The following is a 27,653-nucleotide window of genomic DNA, read 5'->3' as shown; positions in this document are numbered from 1 at the left end:
TATTAATACCGTAACTTGCGGTATACCGCGTCAAGCGCACCGCAAAATAATGCGGTATCGCCTGCTTGTTTTGAATGGCTGCGTCTGTACCAATATGTCTTTGGATTATGGGAGGAAACCAGAGCACCCGGTAAAAACCAAAACAAACACAGGGAGAACAAGTAAACAAACCTCACACAGATAGCACCCAAAGTCTGGAACTGAACCCAGGGTCCCAGCGCTGCGAGGCAGCAATTTCAACCATCTTACCCAATATGTTATTACTTATCCTACAACAAAGCTTTACTTGTAACAATCCCAACAATGTGATGTGCTGCATTTCTAGGACAAAAGTCTGGTACAAATGCAAGGAGAAGAGAAAAAACAGACGACAAGAAAAAAAGGGGACAAGAAAGAGACAGACCCTGAAGCTTGTGACAGGTGAGAGTCACTTCTTCAAGATTATACAAACAAAACAGATTAGAGCAAAGTATTTTAATCTTGCTAAAGAGAGCTTGCTATTCTGTGTTTCTAGGGAAGTGAAGAATAGTGAAGAATACCTTGGTTAAAAACAGCCTTTCCTGCTCGTGGGGTATATTTACAGATACCATTTATTTTGTGGTATCTGGGTTAGAGAGAGATTTAATCATAGATTGTTTTCTATTTAGTTAAGAAGGCATGTTATCTGTTATTTTGGCCTCTGTAGGCATTATTTAAGAGTAGAATACTTAGTAGCAGTCTGGGTTTTTCTGGGTGATTGGAATGTTAGGAAATGTACAGACAAGGTAATACCTTATCTGTACATACTGTACATAGAGAAACGTGTATTGTATGTTTATGCTGTGTGTAGTATGTATGGTCATTGTTTTTAAATACTTGTTTAACAAAGTGTGCCTGAATTATTACTCTTTTCACCAAAGATCAAACATGAGAACAAATAATTTACCTGCCTCTAGTATACCAACTGCTCGGGTATATTCTGAAAAAAATCCTTACATGTTAGGGGCTATGATTATTTATTTTACTTATTGACTAATCCACTTGGCTCATTCCTGTTATTCACTATTTTTGTTACCCCCATTTGTAACAACAATTCTAAAGAATCATAAAATAAGTTATATTATTTTTATTCAATTCTTCGAAAAAAAAATCTGCTTACCTGCACAATGCGTGTGTTCCTGATAAAATCCTTTTCCACAAGATCTTACACATTTTCCATTTCTGATCAGCAAGGACTCTGCACACAAGGTGCATTCAAATTCACTGTCACAGGTGGCACAAGTTTCCTTGCAGGCTGTACAGAAACAATCAAGCATTGAAAATAACTGAGTTGAGTCTAACTAGACAAGGTTACAAAACCCACAGAATTAACATGAACATTATCCTTTTACCCTTTTTAGTACATCAAATATATCTCCAGTACAGATGCAACCATCTGGAATGCACAAGGCGTTTTGTAGGCACCAAGGCAGGTGTCGCAAACACAAGTGTGGCATCCCTTTAACATTTAACACAACACAAGTGCTATCTAGTGATCTGTTTTGAGTTGGGAAGAGCAAAAAGAACTATGCTGGATGTAACTTTGGCAAAGCAGAGTGTGCTTTCTGCAGACATGAGTTTTGATCTGCATTTTAGATGGCTGCATCTGTATACTGTTGGAAAGATTTGATGCCTCATCAGTATATTGAAACAATGAGACAGCATTTATTAATAATTTTGTAAAGAATTAACACAGATCCCAATTTCCTGGATCAAACTGCACAGCTCCCAATACAGTAAGCTACAGTGAATAGCAAGTTTTATGCATTTATTTCAATTAAAGGAATTCTCCGCAACGACGCAACAAAATTGTCTTTGCAATTCATGTTCTTAGTGGCTAGGGCTATAACAACTTACATCACATTAGATTTTTCATTTTCACAGAACAAATACAAGTATTGCAACTATTAAAACCATAAGTAAGCTTTCACAAACTCTCCCTTGTTTACACTAACAGCACTCCATTGCTGTCACTATCTTTCAGAGCCTCTTATTTTTTATAAACATTCTTATTGTATTCAAACATAGTTATCTATATGAACCAACTCCAATTTCAATAATTGTCAGCCCCAGTTCTTTATCCTCCATATTGAGGTGACAGTCTCAGAAAACAATGCCCATTTAGCCTGGTACTCCTCATGCAGGCCATGAAACAGTTTCACCACATTGATTCTTCAGCCAATTTACACATTAATATAATGCTTCAAACCTAATCTGATGCATTTTTCAGCAGCCAGGCTCATTCACTCTGAAAATGCAGCAGCTAAATTCCAAAGCTATCAGCCTTATCTCAAAAGAAAGCTTCATAGCATTGGAATGTATTCAGCATTTTCTGGTGAATTGCAAGCTGGAAACAGTACATTGCAGTCAACGGGGAAAGGCTTGTAGCAATATATCTGCCATTAATTTAGTTTTCATGTAACATTTCTAGAAGGAAAATGTAAACTCACAGCTCAATGAACAGTACTGCATTAACTCTATTTTCTATGTACCTGAACAGACTCTGCCATTCTTGAAAAATCCCCTTGAACACGTCCGGACACAGTGGCCACCTTGAAGTAATAAGCTTTCATTTCGACAGCTGTTGCAGTGGTCAGGGGACTGGAAGCAGGTCAGACAATCAGAATGACACTCAACTGAAAACAAATTTATAAAATGGCAAAGAACATTAACATCCGTTTTCCTTCTTCTTACTTTTTTCAATGATAAAAGTAATGATGCTTAACCATATCTACATAAACAAGATCCTGAAATATAACTTTGATATTTACACAGTGAGTAGAAACAGTGTAATAAGGTACAAGGGCATGACTGACAATAAAATTCAATGTCTAGTTAGATATCTAATATACAATGCCTTCAGATTTAATCATGCCACAAAAAATTAGGAACAAAACAATCCATAAAACTGGATTATTTATAGAATGGATATCATTTAGATTTAAAAAATAAGTTTAGATTTAAAACGATATATTGTAATCTTAATGACACTACACAGAGCAAAGTTACAGTTGTTACAGGTAAAGACCAGAAATATTATGGTAGCATTCATTTACAACCCTGTAGTCAGTATTTAATAAATCTTCCTCTGGCAACGATTATACTGACAAAATGCTTCTTGTACTGTAGTATGATGTTCTGGCACTTCTGAAAGGGGAATAGGTTCTGATGCTCTGGGAGGAGGAATGTGGAAGTTGATGATACAGGCAGAACTGTACTAAGCCCACACAAATTTAGTTTCCATTTGTAATGCCTTTGTGAATTTAATCCACAAATGTTTAAGTGGACTGAGGTTTGGAGACTGAGATGGATATTTATTTTGTGTGCAGATAACCATTTGTTTATTGATTTGGGTGAATGCTTTAGCCCACTGCAATGCTGGAAAGCCCATTTTTGGACAGGCTTGAGGCTTCATGGCAGAGGAAACAAAGAGTTTGGCCAAATCTCCTGGAATTTAATGAGTTAATGACTCCTCCTATCTTAGCAAGGGCTCCAGGACCGGTAAATGTTAAACAACTCCAAAATACAATAAACCTTGTGCATGGGGGTTCATCTTTCTAAATATCATACTGACATAATATCGGGGTCTACTTAGAATACAGAGAAATGCAATATTTTTTTGTGAGTCGGTCACAGCATCCCTTGTAGCACATAAAAAAATGCCTCATAAGATTGCCTCCAGAAACTCTTACACCATTCTGCTATTATTTTTCTACTTTACTGGAAAATATTGAAGCAGTTCTCTGTACATACAGTGCCTTGCAAAGGTATTCACTCACTTCAATTTGATTTCATACATACAACATAATATTTTAATTAACTTCTTTATCATTTGTAATTGTACAAAATGTGATATATTTTTGGGGTGAATATTTCCGATTTAACTTATAAATGTATTAGGACATCCAAGCACTAGAACCAGTTTAGAAGAATTGAATTGAAGTTTAGACTACTACACTATTTATGATTTCACATCATTGCATAGTATTAGCTTGTAGACAGGACTACGCAGGTACTCTATTATCATCTGGCCTAGCAGTAGAGGTCCAGACATGGCCTGTACTAGGCACACTGGGTGCTAATTAGATTATTGGGGATGGTTTAAAACTTCACATTGTGATAAGTGTGCTTGGGTGTACTGTATAAAGGACTTTCATGGTGTTTCATGAAAAATTTGGTCTTTGACTGCAATGCAAAATATCTGCAGTAAAACCTCCTACACCAATAGAAATCATCATGTTTTTTTCAAAACGATCAGATCCTACTTCAATAAACGGTGGTGTCTGAACAAATGAAACTGTTCTAACTTGGCTAAACGTGTATGCAAAGTAATACCTAGAAAAAAAAAATAAATCTAAATGTAAAAATGTACACTGAAAAACAGGTTTCATTAGTACACAGCAAAACCAACACATTTCATTTTACTGTCCTAATATTACAAGTTGCACTGCAATTTCCATATATAATTTAATTTAAGAAATCACAGAAATGCACAATCACTTAAGTCTTTTTCACATGCCAAAATTACTAGGTGTTTTAAGTTGTGGCATTTAAAGAATGTGCTTATCCCTTCTGTCTGATTAGTTTTGTTTTGTTAATTTAGTTAGTCAATAATTTGTTTGGTACCTTTGTTTTTAGTAGAATATTTTTGTCATTTTATTTTGTTTATTTATTTTGTTTTGATTTATTGAACAATAGGTGTATATGCATACACATACAACAGAGACATTTGTGCACCTTACTAAAATATCCATTCACTAAATAACCACATAAACGTTCTCACAAATGTCTAGTTAGTTTGAAACAATCCATTTTAAGTCACAATTCTACTTGCCTTAAGAACTGCCAAGAAAATGCCATTCCAAACACTCACTGGAATCTACATTTAGTTTTTTTTACTAACCAGCAAGGCACTCTGGGCAGCACTCCCCTTCTACAGTCACAGCCAATGTGCCAACAGGACAGGTGTGGCAGGAGCGCTGGTAGCAGATCACCTGAGAATCCCTGCATTCGCACTCCTTACAAGGGTCATCCTGCCACTTCTCCAGGTTCTGGTAAGAAAGAAACATCACACAGCTGTCTAGTACAAAGCAAACACTGATGACATGTCAAGAATATGCTAAAAACGTACAGCAAGCTGCTTCTCCCCTTGGAGGTCAGACAACATCCCCTAGTAGAACAATTATGAATACACAATTTTCATTAAGAGTTAATCAAATATAGGGCTCTATAAACCACTATAAACTACCAAGTGAACTTCTATATTATAATTCAATAATTATACAACTACAAATATAACAAACTCCACCACTATGCTATACCATTGCAGAATGTACTATGGTATATTGTATGTATGGTTAAAAGACATAAGTAACTCTCTCTCATATGATAATTCAAGAATTATTGCACTGGCTTTAAGTTAATTAAAATGTAACCAATCAGCTAAAAGAGACAATAACCACAAATGTAGAGCAATTAGATAAAATTAACACCATGAATCCTTTCTCTGCGTCCAGCGGATTCCTCCACTTTCTGTCCCTACCTACACGATTGTCACACTCCACTTTAATGAAAAGGGCAATGAAACTATCAGTGAGCTTGTAAAGTTGTATCCAGCCTGTTATTTCCCATGCTGCTAACACAGAACTGGGAGTGTTCATTACATTGCATTACAGGGCATTACAGGTCTGTTTTATAAAACACAAATTACTCAGCTGCATATATAAAAATAGTTGACTATTACAGTTTGTTGTGAATGCAATGTGATTTTTACAGGTTTACATCTTAAAAATTTGAAAAATATATTTCACACATACTGTACTGTTGTGGCTTTGAAACCATACAGTATCATACTGTATGTACTAGTTATACAGTACATGTATACAGTATACCAACCATACTGCAGTTCCTTGACTTGTACATGATGGTTTCAGCAAACATATGTGTGGATATGACTTTATGTGATGTGTGTGTGGAATTGTAAATATGAATATGTTCTATTTTAAAGAGACCATACCATCTCATAAGATTAGAGTTATATATATATATCACAGAAAGTACTGTAGAAAGTAGTTTGTGCTGCTTTTATCTCAAGATGTACAGAAACCGATAAGCTGAGGTCCTGACGTTTTGGGCCATGGCAAAATGCAAGCCAAGCTCCAGGCGAAGGCTCACAGAGAAGCTTAGCTACCACCACTCCTCCACTTTTTTGCAGTTTTCACTCTACAGGGGATCCTTGTCCATTTTTGAAGAAAAAAAATTGCTTCAATGGTGTCTCTAATACAACTATGTTATTCAAGATTATAATTCAAAACATGTATATAATTTTTGAAGGTTTGTTGTAAACCAGTAGTTTGCTTACTCATTCATGTTCATTTATGTTATTAATTTATTACAAATATATTAATATTTTGTGATATACAAAAATAATAAAAATGTCAAAAGAGTATACATATTATTTAGTATTTTATTTTTAGAGAAGTTTTATTTGTTAAAAATAAAACCTTTGACCTGACCAAGAACTGAACCTGAGACATTCTAAGTGATAGGCTACCACTTTACCACTCCTCAGCATTGCCTGGGTTCGGTAAGCAACATAACAAACTTTGAGTGTGTCATTGTCCCTTACAACAATGACGACAACATAATGTAGTTAAAATGAACATGTCAAAATGTATCTAAAATAACCACAAGTGAAAGAGCTAAAGAAATCAATGCAGATGTTTACAAATAGACATAAGAAAGTTTACTACCAGCATTATAAATATTATTACTAATATTATATTTAGATCCATAAATTCATATCATTATGTTAAAAATATTTTTATTTTAAGCTACCAAACTTTCTTTACTTACATGATTGCACAATGATAGTTCCTATTAAGCAGATTCAGTAAAATCACTACTACTTTTTTACAATAACAAGAGCAACTATTCATAAACATTATAACTTAAATCATTTTTCTAAAGTATATACATGTTATATAGCTAGAACAAGCATGTCATAACTTTTTCAAAATAACCACAGTAAGTGACCAAGTTAAAGACTTTGACACATAAAATGTTGACACATAAAAAGAAGGTGGAATACTGTTGTGTACTTTATTTTTTTTATTTTCAGATACCACTACCAGTTGTATACATTATCTATATTTATTCAATAAATTATTGTTTATGATGTTCAAAGACATTATACTTCTGTTATTTTTATTGTTCATTACCACAATTACCCTTTGGTTGCATAATTCTATATTAATATTTCATATTACATGGATTTAAAGATGCACAGTAGGGAAACAGATAAAACGAAGCAATCATTTCACTAACATCTAATGCACCACAAGTGCCACCTATTGATTGTCTTTGGCCAGTGAACCACATAGCAAAGTACACCATGACATACTGTACTATCCAGGTGGATGCTGCACATTGGTGGTGGTGGAGGGGAGTCCCCATTGCCTGTAAAGCGCTTTGAGTGGAGTGTCCAGAAAAGCGCTATATAAGTGTAAGCAATTATTATTATTATTATTATTATTACTACCTCTAACGCAACAGAGAGTTTTAACATGTGTTCTGAGTGGCTGCATCTGTACTTTTTCACTAAACTAACCTTAACCATGCAATATGTCCCTTCTTTCCTCAAAATGTTGCCAGCTTATTTCCGTCTGGTCAGGATCTAACATTAGCTACAACAATAATAATAATAACAATAAGAAGAATAAGAAAGCTTCAAGTATAATAAAATGTTTAAATATTTTATTGCCGTATAAGTTAAAGGTGTGATTTAAATTCTTTATTTAGTCATGGTCTGCCTTCAGCTATGTGGAACTGCTAATTAATGTGTCTTGCCCCTTCACTGCTGGATAAATGTTAATTTGTGGAGCTGGATAAACACCACTTAATGTTGACCTTTTTCAGCAGGATCTTATAACACCCTGGTCTGCAACCTCTTCTTTAAAATCACCTGCTAGCAGAGACAAGCTAAAGGGTCTACTAGGCCATGGTTGTGAAACATGGTATCAGCATTAGCAGTCTTCACTGAGAAAAAAATGGGCAGACACATATTCAATTTAACATTAATATTCAAATGTACATTGCACGGCTGAAAGAAACTGTCTTTCTTGTACATTTTCTTTCTTGTACGTAGAAATCATTAAGCCTAACCCTTTATTTATTTATAAAGGGTTAGGCTTAATCATAATCACAAATCTGCTTCTAGCAGTAGACAACAGAAAGGGTGTAATATGTTTTACCTAGTAGTATTTGTTTTGCTGTTCTTACTGATGCTTTTGCAGTAAAGACAGACCACTTCCACATTAAAGATCAAGGCCATGCAGCCACCAGGTTAAATACATCACTTAATGTGCCTATGCTGAGTTTCTGATTTGATCAGAATCACACCTTTGGAGACACAGAGAGCAGATATGTTTAACGTTAGCCACTATATCTGATTTTCATTTAATCAAACACAATTATTTATTGCGACAATTATTTACCTTTTTGGTATGCTCCTTATACACACAGAAACTGCTCATCGACGTGCATTCTGGACAGCATCTTCCTGGAAAGTGAACCAGTTGTTCTCCCTGTTGAATAAGACCAATTCTCTCTTCTAATTACAAATACCAGACAGGTGAAAGGTCAGCATTTACAAAGGTCTTACATAAAAGGAAAACATTAAAAACTAATTAATTTAATTGATTTACTTTGATTGATTTAATGCTTTGCATGCACGAAGCATTCGCAGTTTGTTTCTTTGAAGTGACTTATCATAACTTTATTATTCTTAAATAGATCCAGAATAATTGCAAAACTGAAAACTATATTCCAGAGATATGATAATTGAATGAGAGTTGGCAAAAGAAAAGTAATTAAAAAACAACTGCACAGTTTGTAATTTATGCCCAATATCATGCCTTGTTTTAAATTTTGCTGTAAGTTAAAAAGCCATTTCTAAAACATTGCCGGTTTATGTTAATCAAATTAAAAAATAACAAAAATAATCAAATGCCCATAATAAAAAAAACATATTTGTAGTATTTAAGAACATTACATATTCTACTGATCTATATATTCTAAATGTAAAAAAAAATCAGATCCCCTTTTGTGTTGTAACCTTAGCAAAATTACTGTATATTGAAAAAATATATTTACCAAAATAAATTAATAAACGTATCTTTGTGTTGAGAGTTTTTTAATAAAAATGCAGCCAATTAAAATAAAGGAGAAGATGTCAGGTGAGATGTGTGGCTATATGGCAAACACTTCAACATAAAAACAATTTTTATTTTCAAATATTCTGATGCAGGACTGCACTCTGTCAAATTGCCTGTAAAAGGTGTCAAAGTGAATCCTTAATGTAAAACATCTGTGTGCAGCTGACAAATTAAACTTAGTTAAGATTAATATTTTAATATTTAATTGAGAATTAAATGTTTATTAGCCGATTAATGCTTTCCTGAGCTAATGATGAACACTAAGAGATTTTTTAATTACATACACAGAATTAATACGTAATTGTGTATAAACAGTTATTAGAAAATAATAATTTATTTTTAGATTTTAATTGTATATATAATATACAGTGGCTTTAAAACACATCATATTTAAAAGCAAATGCAAAAAACAAAAAAGAGGCTAGTAGATACTTGAATGACTTTCAAACAATGACTTAAGGTTGCGTACTGTAGGAAATGAGGCTCTGCAGCTGATACATTATATCAGTGGTTCTCAAACTGTGGTACGCGTACCTGCAGTGGTAAGTGGCGTGCTGCCAGGTGGTACGCCAAATGACCCTGGAACTGTATTGTGTGCGCTGAAAAAATCGGGACGAGTTTTCATATTTTGTATTTTTATACGTTTCGAATACGCAGCCTACGTACTACGATACAGTGCGCGCTAATACTTCAGTGGACACAAGAGATACTCTGTAATTCTATACCACTCTATAGGAATGCGTGCTACAGACGCAAGTGACCAATTGTCTTTAAAAAAAGCTACTGTATCTCCAGCAAATCGGGAGAAAGGAAAATGTGCGTGATTTTGGAACAATGCCAACGTTGTAAACACAGGAATACATAGAAATGCGTGCTACGAGCGCTGGTACTCTTGCGAGCACAGGAAAGCGTGAAAAATAACAGAAAAATATAATATAAGAACTGTTCTAAGTTAATTTGAGAAAAATACACCGAGCGTCTCTGTGTTTCTCTCCCATGCGCATGAAATAAATACTTAAAATAAACACTGAAATAAAAACGGAAACATGGAAAAATGCAAGCTTGCGGATTGCTAAAGCAGGTAACCCCCACACTATTATGTGTGGAGAAAAAGCTGCTGAACAGCTCGACCTGCTGCCCTCCCTGAAAGACACAGTCATTCATAGAATTATTGAAATGAAGGATTATATCAAAAGTACGCTGACAGAGCGCGTTAAGATGAGCAGATGTTTTCCACTGCAATTAGCTGAGTCTGTAGTCAATTTGGCCAATTTGCTCGTTTACGTTAGATACAAGTTTGAGGGTACGTCCCGTGAGGACTTTCTGTTCTGTACGCCGCTACCAACAGGAACTACAGGAGAGCGCATATTTCAGCTTCTGAATGAATTTATCTAAGAGAATGGCATCAACTGGATAAAATGTGTCGGAGTTTGTACAGACGGTGCTAGAGCAATGACAAGCCAACACAGCGGTGTAGTTGCACGAATTAGAGAGGTTGCTCCAGAAATTAATGGTTTCATTGCAACATCCACCTTTGCCGTCAAGAAAATGCCTGACGATTTAATATCTGTTAGACTCTGTTGTGAATTGTATCAAGGCTCGAAAAATTAATTCACATCTGCTTTGCTCAACTAAACAGGCTCACCCCTCTCACTGAAATGGTGCTTTTTTATTTTTATGTGTTGTTGTTTTTTTTCTGTAAAACACTTTGAGAAGCCACATTTTAATATATCAAAAAAAGTTTATTATTATAATATTTATTATATGTATGTGTGAGTGTGTGTGCACATGCGCTCATGTTGGTCATTGAGAATTTCTGGGGTTCCTATGAGATGATGACTTGAAGGTGGTACTTGGATGCTTTGGTTGGATTAGGGGTGGTACTTGGTCCAAAAAGTTTGAGAACCACTGCATTATATAAAGGGTTTTTCTATAAGGAAACCACACTTTCACCACAACAAAGCCACAATAATTACAACAAAATGTTTGTGATTTATAATAAGCTGTTTTTAGTGTTTCTCTGTAATTACATGCACGTTTGTATTTAATATTTTTATTCCCATTGTTTTATTCTGGAACAATTCAGGTCTGTAATTATATCATTAATTTAAATTATTTGTAGTCGATATACATTTATATATTATATTAAACACTTGTAGTTTTTGATTTACCATGTACAAGCAGAGTGATGCATTGGTGGTTAAGTGGTAGAATTCTTGCCTGCCACTGGTTGAACCTTTAACAAATTACCCCATTGTGATAATTAATTCTTATTTTCTTATTGGAATAAGGAAATCTTATTTTCTTATTGGCTGCTGGAATAATTCTTATTCCAGCAGCCATATCGCCCTGCAACTCACAACTGGCAACCCACTGAAGCTAAGCAGGTGTGAGCCTGGTCAGTACCTGGATGGGAGACCTCCTGGGAAAAACTAAGGTTGCTGCTGGACGAGGCGTTAGTGGGGCCAGCAGGGGGCGCTAACCCTGCGGCTCATGTGGGTCCTAATGCCCCAGTGTAGTGACGGGGACACTATACTGTAAACAGGCGCCGTCCTTCGGATGAGACGTAAAACCGAGGTCCTGACACTTTGTGGTCATTAAAAATCCCTGGGTGTTTCTCGAAAAGAGTAGGGGTGTACCCCGGCGTCCTAGCCAAATTTCCCATCGGCCTTTATCAATCATGGCCTCCTAACAATCCCCCTCTATATATTGGCTTAATTACTCTGCTCTCCTCCCCACTGATCGCTGATGTGTGGTGAGCGTTCTGGCGCACTATGGCTGCCGTCGCATCATCCAGGTGGATGCTGCACATTGGTGGTGGTGGAGGGGAGTCCCCATTGCCTGTAAAGCGCTTTGAGTGGAGTGTCCAGAAAAGCGCTATATAAATGTAAGCAATTATTATTATTATATTATTTTATATCTATGATAATAAAATACAATAAGTAATATATATGCTATTTTGACTGAATATATTACTGACAGGACTGAATATATTTGCTATTTATTAATTTTATGTAGTATAGTTTGTTAAATATTAAATTCATATTAATAATAAAAGTAGCAGTAACATCTAGAGTTAACATCTTCAATGGCAAAGAGGATACCGTAGGGCTGTATCACAAAGTGAGATTACTCAGATGGATATCTAAAAACAGATTGTTGTGAATGTGTTTTGCAATGTGTTTTCTTTGTTCATGTTTACATACTTTACATAAAAATGCCATGAATACATTAAAATATGTATTTGATTTATTAAAATGCCATAATTTCCCTGCCCTCTGCTCAAAACGTTGCAAAGGTGTCTCTATCATGTAAATCGACAAAGAATCAGCTGTCAGCAGTGGTGTAGCCACAAATTTATATTTGGGGTGACAGGGACACCAATATAAATCAGAGATTCCAAGATAGTTGTAGGAAAATAAAGAACTTTAATGAAAGCAGGGAGTAAAGCTATTTGACAAAGCAAAGCACAGAACTGTACAGCCATCTGCCAAGATGGCATATTGTATTCTCCTACTAATGTGTTTTTGATGCCATTTTTAGCATCGCAAAATGTATTTCTGATGCTGTTTTTAGCGTCAAAAAATGTAGCACTTCTGAAAACCAGGCAAACACATTTCTCTTAAAGAGATACACCACTTTTTTTTCATTTGGAGATAACTAACAGCATAAAAGCATATTGGTTAAATTATACTAAGCTAAGTGTGTTAAATATTTAATTGAAAATGTCAATTGTTAGAACAGAAGCAATTGTATTTCTATGCAAAATACTTTCTGAAAGTAAGCTCTTGCCATAACACCAAAGGTTTATGCTATTTAATGGGCTGGACAAATATTGGCCTTGAAGGCTACAATTTTCAAGAGGAGTATTGAGAGTACTCCTAGGCAGGAGTTTCTGAAGTCTTAGTAATCAGATAAAAAGTCCTAACCTAGAGAAAAAAGTGTGAAAAGCATGAGTTTTATTTATTTATTTTCCTCATGGCAGCAGGACACTGTTGTACAGAACTAACAAACTTTGCTCAAAATTTTTCTCTAAGATAAACCTCCATAGATTACATTAACATTTAAGCTCCCAGTCCAAAAAAGTCCCTCCCTGCACCCTATTTATTGTCTTTGATGCGTGAAGAAGCACAAACTGAAAGACCAATAATTAACCTCCAGATATCACAGTTTTTACCATTTTATTTCTTAAACCATTTGGAGCTAATCCTGTTCTTCAAGTTTAAACTGTGTATTAAATCTGCAAATGTATATTCATGCTTAGGAACGTGATGGTAATTTAAATATAACTCATAATACAGCATGACCTATCTCACTGAATTTCTTTTGATATCGAATCTCGTTTTTCAAATTTCATCTGTCATATCCCTCCTTCACCCTTTCAGCTACCCCTTTGTCCCTTCTCACTCTGCATGGTGTCCCAGCTTTCTCATCCTCAAAGTGGGGAATGGGGAGGAGGGGGATTTAAGAGAGATGTGAACACATTTTTGGTTTGGTATTATAACATCACTATTCTTAGATGTTTGTTGTTATTGTCTTTTTATTGTCACTTTGTTATTTTAGATTATAATTATAAAACTTATTTTATATAGTGGCTTTAATGAATAGTATTTAAAATACAAGTAAAGACCTCTATTGAAATTTTAAGGCATCTTTTTAAGGGCATCTTAAATTCCTTTACTTTCTTCAAGCATCCTGGAGATTGTTGGTGTGCTGGTCAACTGGTAGAACTGGTTTCTACTCCCCCTGTAGTAGTATTCAAACATTTACTAACTCTACACTACAGATATTTATTCATGTTAATTATTTATTATCAATGTTATTTCAGATTTTAACATAATGTGATATGTAAAATTAATAAAAATGTCAATATAATATACATATTATTTTTTCCATTTTATTAGTAGAGGAATCTTTACTATCTCCAAGAGGCAATTTATTAAAAGTACAATGTGTGCATTGGCCAGGAGTCGAACATACACCTCCAGCATAACAGACGAAAATTCTGCCACTGAACTACAAATGCATCACTCTGCTTGAGATAAATTAAAAACTAAATGTAGTTTTTTCCATTTTCTACAGGATTTTAATTTTCCATTACAACAATAATGACAGCAAGTGTTCATGGAAAACGTAGTTAAAAGAGGCCCATCAAATCTTTTCCAAAATGACTACAGCAAGTGACTGATTTCAAGAAAACAATCCAGAAAATGTAAATGAAGGTGAAATAATGTTGTGTACCTTTTTTTTTTTTCACGCATCAAAATTTTCCTTTAGTTACCAGATTCCACATTAACATTCCATATTAAGTAGACATAACATAACATAATAAATTAATCTACCATTATACTGGGTATCTTCTTTGGACAGTGAAAAGCTAGATTTGGCACACTGAATAATAGCGCAATTCAGCGCAGCTACCTTTGCCGTGAACAAGAATTTTGGTACAAATTCTAATGGCTGCATTTGTATGTGCACAACTGATTGTGGTTATCAATGCCCTGCTGTGACTGGAAAAATAGTTTAAATACCCTAAGTCAAATTATTAATGCATTATTTATATTTTTTCTGCTACTGTTTATTCTTGATTAAAGGAGGTTCACCCAGAAATAGTTTCCCTTACCCATGTGCAGTCCACTCGGGCACATTCTGCTTTCTGACACAGGACTTGTCCTTGATCACACATACAGAACTCGCAGCCTGTACTGTTCCACATCTCGCCATGATAATGGATAGAGTTGTCATACAGGCAGTTGCCTTTGGAAGACACACACTCCTCACAGCACAAGCCAACTTTCTTCACTTTGTTCTGGCCCTATGCATAAACACAGGTAGTTTATTATTCTCCTCATCAACAAATGTTATTAACTTCAATAGGGCATGTCTTAAGAGATGGTTTTGGATGTTCATTTTGTAAACCAGTTTTTTGGTTCAAAATTCAAAAAGGACAAAATAAGAACATAGCATAATACAACAATAAGATGATTTAGAGTTGGTAAAACTGCAGTGCAAAAATAATAATACAACAAAAATATAACTCCCACTACCCTGCCATCAATGGTGTCCCCTTTTACAAGCACTGAATCTGAGCAGTAGAAACCTCCATAAAAGTGATAGTGTAAGACAGGATACAACAATGCCTTCCAGCGAGAGCACATATTAGGGACTCGCTTCAAATGACAATAGTGTATCTACAGGTGTTTTTAGACTTCTTAATAATACCAACAAAGAAAAGAAAAACAGCAATTATATCATATTATTTTATTTGTTTTGTATTTTGCATATTGTGCTCTACACTAAGAGCTAGATAATAAATGTGTCAATACTGTTTCTTTCTCTTTCCATCCTATTGACATAGAATATTATATGGGAAAGCAGCAAGGATCAAGCAGGGGATGGTGTCTAGACCCACCTTTTCTGGAAAGTAAAAAGTGTGCAGATTCCCTCTTTCACCCAGAAGTGAAAAATCCACACCCCCTCTGTGTCTAAGAGCTTGCATTGCTCCTACTATCAATGCCAACACTATTGGAAAGTAATTTACAGTTTATACAGCATTATAAATTGTGGGTGACTTTAAAAAAGCAAATTCTGAAGGAATGCATGCTCAGTATACAGAATATAAGTCACAGCAGTGACAAGACAAGTTTAAAATCTGCTGCTTCCAAACTGAATGATAATAAAAGAAAAAACAACTCATGGTTCCATATTTTAAAAATAATAAAATACTTTAAATTCAGAAGGAAAAACAATTTGGTTGAGAATGTGTTTGAAGATTCTGTATGAGGAGAGAGAGATTAGCTTCTACTGACCCTCTCACAGCTGAGTTTTGGGCAGGTCTGGGTGTGACAACGGACTTCACCTTGATCACAGATACATGCAGTACAGGAATTTTTTTTCCATTGCTCTCCATGCTGCAGAAGAAGAAAGTCAAGGCAAGGACACTCAATTCAGAAAAAACACACAAAGAGAACCAAGATGTTTCTCACATCACTTCTCACTTGATAAATTCCTTGCCAGCATCCCACACACTCATAAAAAGAACCATAAAAAATATGCAGTATATAAAGAAAGCATGAGGAGTTGAATCAACAAGAAGAAACAGCTTAAAGTTACAGTAATTACTGGAATAAAAGATACTGCATGGCAGGAATACCAATTAACATTTAATTACTGCCACCTGCCTCTGTTCAAAGTTAATGAATTTACAAATTATATTTAATTTGTATAAAGTACCTGTCAATTAAAATTGGTACCACAAGGTACTTTACGAGTAAAATAATATTTGATCAAGGAGTCATTTTTAACTAAAAGATTTTTATGCAGAAACATGTATGCAGTGTAATCACTAAACATTTGTTTCACTCCAGGAATAATGTTTGCGCTTACTGTAGATATGAAGCATGCAAATACCTTAAATGGTGTGGTTGTGCAGGAAAAAACAGAATTTCTTGAACATTATTACACATCGAACAAGCATTAAAATTTTGTAAGACTGAAACTAGAAGAACATAATAAAGGTTCCAAACAAGAAGGGTCAGTAGTCAGTAACAAACTGATCCAAGGATCTCATTCTGTCATTACCACTGTACTGCCTTCAGAAACATGGCTGGGTAACATATTTCCACAACCCTTCAAACCCTACATACACAGAAGAACCTGTTCTTGGCTTAAAATGTCCCTATTAAGTGACTTTTATATAATATTATTTTATATATTGATTGTTTTTTATAATACTTTTTTAAAGCACATTTTTGAACAATCATCCCATTGCTTTTAAAATGATTATTAGGAACATGTATATAATATGCAAAAATAACTTTTTTAATTGAACGATGAAGTATGCAGTTTTTCAGCAATAAAACAAACCAAGAGGAAGAGATTAGTTCCTCTGTATCCTTGTAAAATCTTATTCAGGATGGAATAAATCACAAAAGTATTGGAAACAACTCCCAAAATATGTTGTAGAATAAAGTGTATTTCTTATCAATTATTTTAATTTCTGTCAGAACCATAGGACTGCCAAGAAGCTTTCAGCGCCAAGGGATCCATCAGTAATTTTTATTTCTAAAAAGTTTTCATACACCTTCAATGCTTTCCATTTCTTGTTATCTGCTTAGGTTTAAAAAACAGAAATTTTGTTGTTGAAAAAAAAAATTGAGCCCAATGTATTTAAGGTTACCTTGTACTCTTTCCCTGATACCAGACAGGAGTTGGGCACACACTGAGGACAGCACTTTCCAGGGTAAATTACAAAGTTCTCCTTCTGCAAAAAAAACATGGATGAACTAAGTGTTAATGTTGCTACATAATACCACAGAGGTATTGTTCTGAAAAGACACTGACAAAGGTTTTAGATACTTTGTAAAAGAGATAAGTTTAATGTTCAGAACTAAATAAGTAATATTAGAAAAACAAAGAAAAACTCTATTTACCTCTTTTACTATGAAAATTCTGCATTAAGGTGGAATGGCCACAAGAGCTATGGTCTCATTAATATAATTTAAATAATAACAATGATCATAGGAAATGTTTTATTTCCCCAACAGCACAGGAACATTTTACAATTTGAGGATTACACTGAGATTTTTAGGATATCTACTAATTTAAATACAGTGGTGTTAAAAAGTAACTACACCCCATGAAAAAGTTTGTCTTTTTTTACATTTTTGGACAAAAGGATATTGATTGTCATTTCAACAATACTGATAGATAAAGGTGGTCTAATTAAAAAAATAACAGTGAAAAATCACATTTTGCACTCATTTTGCAATTTCCTTATGCGGAATAAGTTAGTACACCCCTCCCTTTATCATTGCATCAAATGCCTAAAATTAGAATCAGGTGCACTAAAACAGGTGCAAATGATTAGAACATCATTAGAGGGTAACTTGAGAGGGCACTGCCTTATATAAACATCAGAAACCTGTGGTCTGGTTTGGTCTTAGCAACTGAGGTGTGTGGCTACATCATGCCAAGATTAAAAAATCTCTCTGTGGCCCTCAGAAGAAAGATTGTTGATGCCTGTGAGTCTGGGAAGGATTTTAAAGCCATTTCCAAGCAATTTTTAATCAATCACTCCATTTTCCGAAAGATCATCTACAAATGGAGAAAATTTCAAACCACTGGCAATCTGTCCAGGTAGACCCACCAAATTCAACCTAAGAGCTGACCGAAAGATGCTGCAGGAAGTCTCCAAAACTCTTGCCCCAGTCAATGTCAAAATGCATGAGTCAACAATCGGAAAGAGACTGTACACCTTTGCCCTCCATGCGAGGTCAGGAAGGAAGAAGCCTCTGCTCTCAAAAAAGAATATAGATGCATGACTGATGTTTGCCAGACAACACCTAGGTGAAGATCAGGACTATTAGAACAATTGTGCTCTGGACGGATGAGACAAATGTAGAGCTGTTTGGCCACAATGCCAAATGCCATGTTTGGCGAAAACCATGGCTGCTTTTCTGTCTCAGAGCCTGGCCAGCTTGCCATCATAGAGTCAATCATGGAATCCACAATGTACCAGGGAGCACTTGAGGAGAATGTGAGGTCATCTGTCAAAAAGCTGAAGCTGAACCGTAAGTGGACCTTGCAACAATACAATGACCCTAAACGCTCGAGCAAATCCTCAAAAGCTCAAAAGAATGACTCGAAAAGAAGAATTGGAGGGTTAAGTCAAAGCCCAGATCTTAACCCCATAGAAATGCTGTGGGGGACTTGAAGAGGGCAGACTGTGTTTGGAGTCTCTGACACTGCCCTCAAATGGTTTAAGTCTTACCTCACTGATCGCTGTCACTTTGTCTCTCTCAATGGGTAAAGGTCTGAAATTGGTCTTGTCAAGTCTGGTGTCCTCCAGGGCTCAATACTGGGCCCCTTGCTCTTCAGCATTTACATGTTCCCACTTGGTCAGCTTTTAAGATCACATGGCCTCAGCTTTCATTTTTACGTTAACGATACTCAAGTATACATCCATACCAAACCCGACACTGATGTGGCTGTCTCTATTCTATCTAATTGCATCTCTGACATAAAAATTTGGATGACTCAAAACTTCCTTCATCTTAACTGTGACAAGACTGAAGTCATGCTTATTGGTACCCCCCATCAACTTCGTAAAGCCACTCCTGTAACCCTGTCTGTAGATGGCTCTGTACTTGAGCTTCAATCAAAATTGAAAAACCTTGGGGTTATATTCGATTCTGGCTTAACATTCGACTCACATGTACAGCATACTGTCAAACCATATTTTTTTTCACCTTAGAAATATTGCAAGACTACGCCCTATGCTATCATTAACTGTGGCTGAAAAGCTGATCAACATATTTGTATTCTCTAAGAATCGACTACTGCAATGCTCTACTCCCTGAGGTATCTAAATCTACTCTGAACAAGCTGCAGTATGTCCAAAATTCAGCAGACAGAATCCTGACCAGGTCTAGTGCAAGTGTTCACATTACTCCTATCCTGTCCTTGGAGTCCTTGCACTGGCTTGCACTGGCTTCCGGTCACATTCCGCGTAGACTTTAAAATCCTCATGCTCACCTATAAGGCTTTACATGGCTTGGCACCTTAATACCTGTCTGAACTTTTATCGCCCTACTCCCCACCTCGCAACCTCCGCTCTTCAAATTCTGCCCTCCTTACTGTCCCCCAAGCCCATCTTCATTGTATGGGTGACAGGACCTTCTCCTGCTATGCCCCCAAGCTTTGGAACTCTTTGCCCAAGGATATTAGAGAGTAATCTTCTCTAAACTCCTTCAAATCCAGACTCAAAACCTTCTTCTTCAGAAAAGCCTTTACTTAACTGGTTCCATTCTTCACCCCTCTGCTCTTCTTAATACCACCTTCCACGGTCTCCTCTATTGTTATTGTTGTATTGTTGTAATTATAATTGTGTCCTATCTTGTGAAATCTTCTTAATTATTGTTGTAGTCTTCTTATTTATTGTTATTGTCATCCTGTAAAGCGCTTTGAGAAGCCACCTTTAAAGCCGCTATATAAAATAAAGTTTATTATTATAATTATTATTATTATTATTATTATTATTATTATTATTATTATTATTATTATTATTACATGCAAGAAAGCCATCAAACATCACACAGTTGAAGGAGTTCTGTAAGGAGGAGTGGGCAAATTTCTTTCCAAGTCCGATTTAGGAGACCGATAGACAATTACAAGAAACGCCTACAAGAAGTGATTTCTGCCAAAGCTATTGAAGCTAGGGGTGTACTTATTTTTGCCAAAGCAGACAATTTCATTTCTGACTTTTTTTGTTGAATAAATGATTGGAAAGAATAATTTTAATTGTTATTTGTTAAATTAGATCACCTTTATCCATCAATATTATTGAAATGAAGACCAAATACCCATACATAGAAATATGATGAAAAACACACCTTTACATGGGGTGTACTAACTTTTTTATAGCATTGTATCTAAGCAATGATAGTGTAGGCAACAGGGTAAAAAGAATACTAATACTGAGTTTCAAAGTAAAACAAGATTTTTCAAAACAAAGCCACTCTGACCACATCATTTAAACACTGCGAGATTACTTATGTCAGTTTTTTTGTCTAGAATATTATAATAACCATTCTTCCTTTATAAAAAATAGAAGCATATTCTGATACAGATTCTTTCACTTAATTGTTTAAACATTCAACATTGTACCTAATACCTTGACTACAGAAAAGCACAATAAACTGAAGGTACATTAAGAATATTAAGCATAAGGTACAATTTTGAAAGGTAAGCCATAAAACCTTTAAAAACAGTGATAAATTCCCTTCAACTTGCCATGGTAAGACCTGCTGACAATGAGTTTAAGAATTACATAAATTTGTGGCTTCAGAATATTCTTTTAATTGGAAAAAAGAAAAGTGCTAGCTTCTCTACATCCATCTGGTCTTCCAAATAGGACAATGGCACATAAATGAAAAAAGTATGAAAATTGATTTGTATGAATGAAAACACTTACCCTTACTTATTTTGTGTTAACCCATATGTATTAAAAATAGTAATTGCACTTACCTTAGCCACAAATGTAACTTAAAATACAGAGAATTATTACAAAAGTGATAATGCAATGTCTTCAGGCTAAAGAAGAATAATATACAGATTTACTTAATATACACTTTATATACAGTAGTGTGTACTAAAAACTTCCTCTAGCCATTTTTAAAATAAAAATGCCATTGATCCTGAATGAAAGGTTACTTACAGGCTTGCATATCAGAGCCTGACATTCAATAATGTAGCATATTGTTTCACCATTCCTACAAGAGCACTTGGAGCAGGGTCTGGGCTGCCATTCCATCCCATCCTTGTACTCCTGACCTTCAAAGGAGCAAGACACTGTAGGAGAAACAATAAGTAATGAGAACAGTTATCAGAGTGATAGACTTTACCACAGGTCAGTTCCATTAACAGAGCTATAACTGTGTGACCACAAAATAGGAATTAGCTAATTCGATCATCAAACAAATCTGCCCTACTCCAGGAAATGGAATCAAACATGAAATCTTAGGTCAGGACACCTTCATCTCTAGAAATCCAAAAAGAGAAGTGGTGGTTATTGGAGACTCTATTGTCTGGAACACTCCTACTGACAAGTTTGCTGTTTTTCTGAGGTAACTGATATCATCCATAGAGTTAACAGGCACCAACTTGTTAACCCAGTTGTTGTTGTCCTGGTAGAAACAATTTACATTAGATTAAAGAGCACACTTTCAATCCAGAACAAATTTAGACAACTTGGTAAGAAACTGAAGAACTTACTTCAGTAACATGTTTATGTTAAGTTTCTAGTGGAATATCAAGTTGATTTTTCTTTTTAGCCTAAAAATCTCTCATACCTTCTCACTTGTGGATTCTCTGTCTGGCTCAGTGACAGTTGTAATCTTTACTTTAACCTCCCTAGTGGTATGGTGTAAAAAACCTTCTACTGTTATGCATCAGTATAATTTATATCTTATTTCATTTTTTTTAATTACACCATAACTAACAAATGTAAAAATCTCAGGCAGTGGTTTTCAACCTGTGGGCTGTGGCTCCTTACTGCAGGGGGGCCATCAAATGATTGTTGTAATTGTAAGTCATAAATATATAACATAACATAATTATATTAATAACAAAAGTATTTTATAGATATTATAGCTTAGCATGCTGCTTGACCTCCATTTAATGTCCTTATATGTGATATGACAAGAAAGCTCATGCAGAATGTAGTATAACTGCCTAATTACCCTTCATATCAAGGATAAGTGGCTTTCGTTAGGTTCTCGTATGAGGAAAGAGACACAGGAAGGCCCATCTACAAACAAACTGCTTCAGTGTCTCCTACTGATAAATCCAAACCCAAAATCCAAACCCAAACTAAAAAAGAGAAAATACAGCAGTGAGTACCTAGCTCTAGGTTTTACATGCATGGGAACTGAAAAGGAGCCGCTTCTGCTGTGTGTTGTGTGTTCCGAAGTGTTAGCAAATTCTTCAAGGTAAAGCAGTGATAATTTTTCACATCCAAAGTAAAACAGAAGCCACAATAAAGGAACTGGAAATGTGCACCAAACATATCAACCACTCAAACTACAACTCCTTTGAAAATTTGTCAGACTTTCTAACAAAAGAACAAAAGCAGCTACCAGCCTCTAACACAAAGTTAATTACAGAGCACCTGCAAAGTTTGAGGACCCAACTGCGCGACTACTTCCCAGCTCCAGATGTTTGGTTCAGCAGGATTGAAAATCATTTTGTAAACCAATGTGAAGTGGCCCTCGCCAGTTTGAGCGCAAAGGAGCAAGACGGCCTTGAGGTCCTATCCTGTCACAATGCTTTAAAATTGATTTTTTCAAAGAAATTCTTAAATTTTTGGCTTCATGTTACTTCGGAGTATCCTAAATGTTCAGACAAAGCAGTGAGATTTATGATGCCGTTTCCAACAGCGTATCTTTGTGAAACTGGATTTTCTGCACTGGTGGCACTAAAGCCCAAACACAGGAGTAAGCTTAATGTTGAGCCAGACCTCCTCTTGCAACTTTCTTCTCTGTAGCACGACATCCAGCATTTGGTATGTGTCAAACAGCACCAGCCCTCTCACTAAGTGAGCCAGAAAGAAGGTGCATGTGTTTACTGCCAGGCTAGTTGTTTGCTATTGAGTGACTGTATTCATGTGTCCACTGGAAAATCCATGTGTTGAATATAAACAGATGGGAAGTTAACATCTACTTCTGTTTTATAATTGTTCTGATTATTGTGCATACTTTTGTTTCTTAACGTGATACTTATTTCTGTGTATTTCTGTGTGCGACTTTCCTACATTGCTTTGTCGAGATTTTAACTTTATATTTAGGCTCACATTTCAACTATAAATCGTACACTAATTACTAGCAATAAATACTGATGTTTCGCTCCCTCTTACCACAAAAATATATATGTATTGTAGCTGGGATTAACTTTTTGTAAGTGTCTCTATCTACTGTGATTTGGACATGGAACGGTTAAAGATGGCGACAGAGGGTGGGGGGGCGTCTTCCTGCCTCCATAACTAAAATGCCAAACAGGAGTGGCTTAAGCGATATATACAGTCATGTAACTGATAGTTTGAAGTAGCCTATCGTGTAGATTTCACTTTGTTGCTGATTCGAAACTCAGCCCCAAAGTCATGTGACTTATTTTCGCCCTGTTTTGTTGGTTAAACGCAATGATCACAAGCACCACCATGGTAACTGGGATGTGTAGTTTTTAATTCAGTTTGAATTATAACTGTACATACTGTCTTCACATTTGACCAGGGCTTTAAAGAGAGGGCGCAATAAAAATTTTCGGTGCCGTTGTCTCCACTTCAAAGGTACCCCCGGTCCTGGAAGAATTCAACCTCAGTACGTTTGCCCAGCGTATTAATAGAGATAAGCTCTCTATTAAAGCTCAGATAAAAGATCAAACAGCAATATCTCATACATCTGTGATCTGTTATGTGGTTGAGTGTGAATTGTGGCGCTCTAGCAGGCTAGCTGGTGTCTGTGTGGTTCGTGCCAGCTGGCTGTGCCGAAAAATAAAACCCGGTTTAACAACTCTTAAGCATACTGTAGTTTTTGTTAGACCAATAGACATGCAATACACTTCCTCGTGATCATCTTAGAATCTTTGAGTAAGCTGCAAGTTTAAAAAAAAATTTAATTATACATTTTAAACACTTCCGTACAGATACAGTACAATCACATTCTCCTGTCTTCCCGTGGTGTAAAACAAATTAGCAGGTGAATGAGATAATAATGCGATGCCCAAACAAGGGTAAAGTTAGCTTGAAGTTCGAAAATGATATTGGCACGCCTGTAGCTTTTTCACGAAACCTCCTACAGTTACGAAAACACCTGCTGTGTGCACAAAGTACATTGTGACCGTTTTCACAGCCTTCATGTCGTTTTTAAGCCATTTTTTTAACCATGCTAGTATATTCTTTTTTTCAAATCTTCGGAAGGGAAACACAGAAAGCCTTCAAACCAAATGTATTTTAAAGACCACGACTTGTGAAAATGTTCACAGCCTCCACATAAAACTATCAGTGAGCTAATTATCTTTTTTTAAACCTCCGGTTTTTCATTGATGCGTAATTACGCACTAACTGGAACCCGAGGGGATCGCTGTGTACATATGCTCACAGTGCGAGAAATACTGCTCAATATGGCTTCGTGCGAAAAACCTGTATATCACCATAGGAAACATAACAGCGTAGCCTCCAATTACCCAGACTGTAAGCACAGGAATAAAGCTTTGTTTGATTTCTGAAACCCTTTCCTTATCTCCTGTTTTCATTAAGGTAAGAGTCAACTATATACACGATACTGCTGACAGCAAGAAAATTCCTATACTTTATTCCTATACAGCGTCGTAAAAACAGCACCCATGGTTCAAACTGATTTTTTTTACACAGAAGACTGACACAGCTGTGCGTTGTGAATCTGTCTTTCTAAGAAAACATGTGTCCGTCGGGGAAGGTGGAGTGTCTCTTTCATTGGAAGACTTGCCCTGTTCTACTTTGAAAATACCTGTGAAACCAGTTTGTTTACAAACAATGTAGGCACAGAGACTCAGAATGCATAATATTAATGTAGGGCTTTTGGGCTCACGTGGATTTGCGCCCTACACCCTGCCGTACCGCTGTGTACATACAGTATGAACATGTTGTGATATTTAGAAATATAAAAAATGTCAATATAATGGCAATAATATTTGCTATTTTAGTTTTTCAAAGAAATGTTTATTTGTTAAAAGTAAACTCATGGCGACAGCTGGGTTTGAACACCCGACCTCATGGTTATAAATCAGTCACTTAGGCTATCACGCCACCAAGGCAAGTCATGTGACAACTACTGAAACAGCCATACACATATCAATGGAAAGTCTTATACTACTGTTAGTGCAACAGTACATGGATATAGATATTTATTTAGATATGTGACTCCACATTATATTTCCTATTAATCAAATTCTAAAAGTATGCTTTTGTTTACTGCGATAATGAACATATTCGCAGAAAAGGTTGAAACAATCACTTTTCACAAAGTATATAAAAGTACAATAATATGGTCAGAAGGAGCACGTTTCCGAAATAACCACATGTAAGAAGATGCTTAAAATGTTTAGGGAGAAATGGAATACTGGTGTGTATTTTTCTTTAAACTACCAAGACCAGCAATAAACACATTACATAATATGTTTCTGTTCCTAAATTAATATAGTTTATGAGCATGTGAAATACTTACTTTGTATGATTGGAAATGAATACGTGATCGGATCAACGAAATGCTGTGGTGTTACTTTTTGTCAATGAAAAAATAAAGTCTTTTCAGTTACAAAGATGGTTGCAAAGAATGTGGACCAGGGTAATACTTTGAGTTTACAGCTTGTCCACGGTCATTTATTATTAATACTATTAGTAATATCTTCGGTAAAGACTTTGATGCATAAAATATTTCTGCATAATTGAAATATTTATGATAAAGGTGGTAGGTTGTGTACTTTTGTCCAACTTAGCAATCCTGCTTTCATAAAATATACCAACTTTTTAATGTATAATGATTAAAATGCTGTAATACACAGTTTAAATTTAAAAGTCTGAATAGTATACAACTTAAATTCTTAATTGAATAAAGATTGTCTCTCAGCAGTGATCTGGATTCGAAACTGATTGTTTTCTGGTGACAGCTCAAATGCTGTACATGAGAGGTTAAACTTTATTAGCTCCACCTGGCGGTTTTACAAGGTGATTCTGGATACTATTAACATAATCTTATTTGCATACGGTAGGGCGCGGTATGACATGACATACGTGTTATGACACATTTTAATGCGACACGCCCACCGCGTTGTACCGCAGCATACCCCGCTCGTTTTGATTGGCTGCATCTGTACAAGCCTCACTGGCCGCACAAGGAGGCCCAGTGCCCTGTTTATTGACATTACACTGTTGTGTCCATTTTTGTTTCTTATATCTTTATATTGACTAATGACACAGAATAAACCTTTGCATGTTAAAATGTATCTGTCTTCAATGCTGGTATTACTAGCATATTCCCCGCACACACTAAAGCTATAATTATTGAAAATATTTAATTTTCATATATTCAGGATTGTCGGGTGCAAAAATGCAATTTCTTCAGGATGAACAGAGAAAATATATATTAAGAAAAAAATGTCTCACCTCCATTTCGCACACATTTAGGGCAGCAGTCTCCTGAGGATATGAGTTGAGTTTCTTCTCTCCCACAATGAAGAAGAGGACAGGACTTTGGGCTACACTCAACTTTTCCGTGAGAACACAAACACACTGTGCACTTGGAGATGGACCACTGACTATCATGCTGTGACAAAGTCAAAAATGGAAACAGCAGATGCTTCCTTTACTGATGTGCTAAAAACATTCTATTTTCTTTACAATACAAACTCAGTTGACAACTGCATCATATCATTTTGAGATCCTTTAACACAATGTTTCACACTGCATTCCTTTTTTTAATTTTATATTTTACAATTGTCCATTTCTTATTAATTTCCAAGGAGATACATCTACGAAGTGTGCCTAGTTTCAAAAAAGATTAACAGCAGACCACAATACATATTCAGCACAGGTTTGATTTCAAGGAAGGCTAACTGATTTTTTTAATTGATTTTTTTACATGATGTATTTTTTTATGATTATCCAATATTTTCCATAACTGTCATAAACATTATAAGCAATAAAGAAAAAAAACAGGATATGCACCCACAAAAAAGATTCCCCTTAACCGCTCCACCACACCCTCTCCAAATAAAGCAGTTTACATAAATAATAATACATAATCAAAACATCCGTAAAAACTATATTCATATATACATTTCATTTCATATTTATATTTCTTAAAGAATGTCCTTTGTTTCTGAACGATC

At 35.5% G+C, this 27,653-nt stretch overlaps 1 protein-coding gene across 1 annotated transcript in view; it reads right to left on the bottom strand.

Moving 5' to 3' along the window:
* fras1 (Fraser extracellular matrix complex subunit 1) overlaps positions 1 to 27,653 on the bottom strand; it is a 364,870-nt gene that overhangs the window by 240,670 nt on the left and 96,547 nt on the right. Inside the window, exons 5-13 of the mRNA XM_015364800.2 lie at positions 26,929 to 27,088; positions 21,451 to 21,584; positions 17,413 to 17,496; positions 16,043 to 16,144; positions 14,857 to 15,048; positions 8,514 to 8,603; positions 4,922 to 5,069; positions 2,511 to 2,654; positions 1,139 to 1,273 (exon numbers count right to left, since the gene is read on the bottom strand). Coding sequence (XP_015220286.2) covers positions 1,139 to 1,273; positions 2,511 to 2,654; positions 4,922 to 5,069; positions 8,514 to 8,603; positions 14,857 to 15,048; positions 16,043 to 16,144; positions 17,413 to 17,496; positions 21,451 to 21,584; positions 26,929 to 27,088 — 1,189 coding nt within the window. The remainder of the gene's footprint in view (positions 1 to 1,138; positions 1,274 to 2,510; positions 2,655 to 4,921; positions 5,070 to 8,513; positions 8,604 to 14,856; positions 15,049 to 16,042; positions 16,145 to 17,412; positions 17,497 to 21,450; positions 21,585 to 26,928; positions 27,089 to 27,653) is intronic.

The sequence above is a fragment of the Lepisosteus oculatus genome, chromosome 3, assembly GCF_040954835.1.
Source record: "Lepisosteus oculatus isolate fLepOcu1 chromosome 3, fLepOcu1.hap2, whole genome shotgun sequence".
In the NCBI taxonomy this organism is placed as follows: Eukaryota; Metazoa; Chordata; class Actinopteri; order Semionotiformes; family Lepisosteidae; genus Lepisosteus; species Lepisosteus oculatus.
The sequence above is the reverse complement of the archived record's forward strand: the minus strand, read 5'-3'. Positions and strand labels throughout refer to the sequence as shown.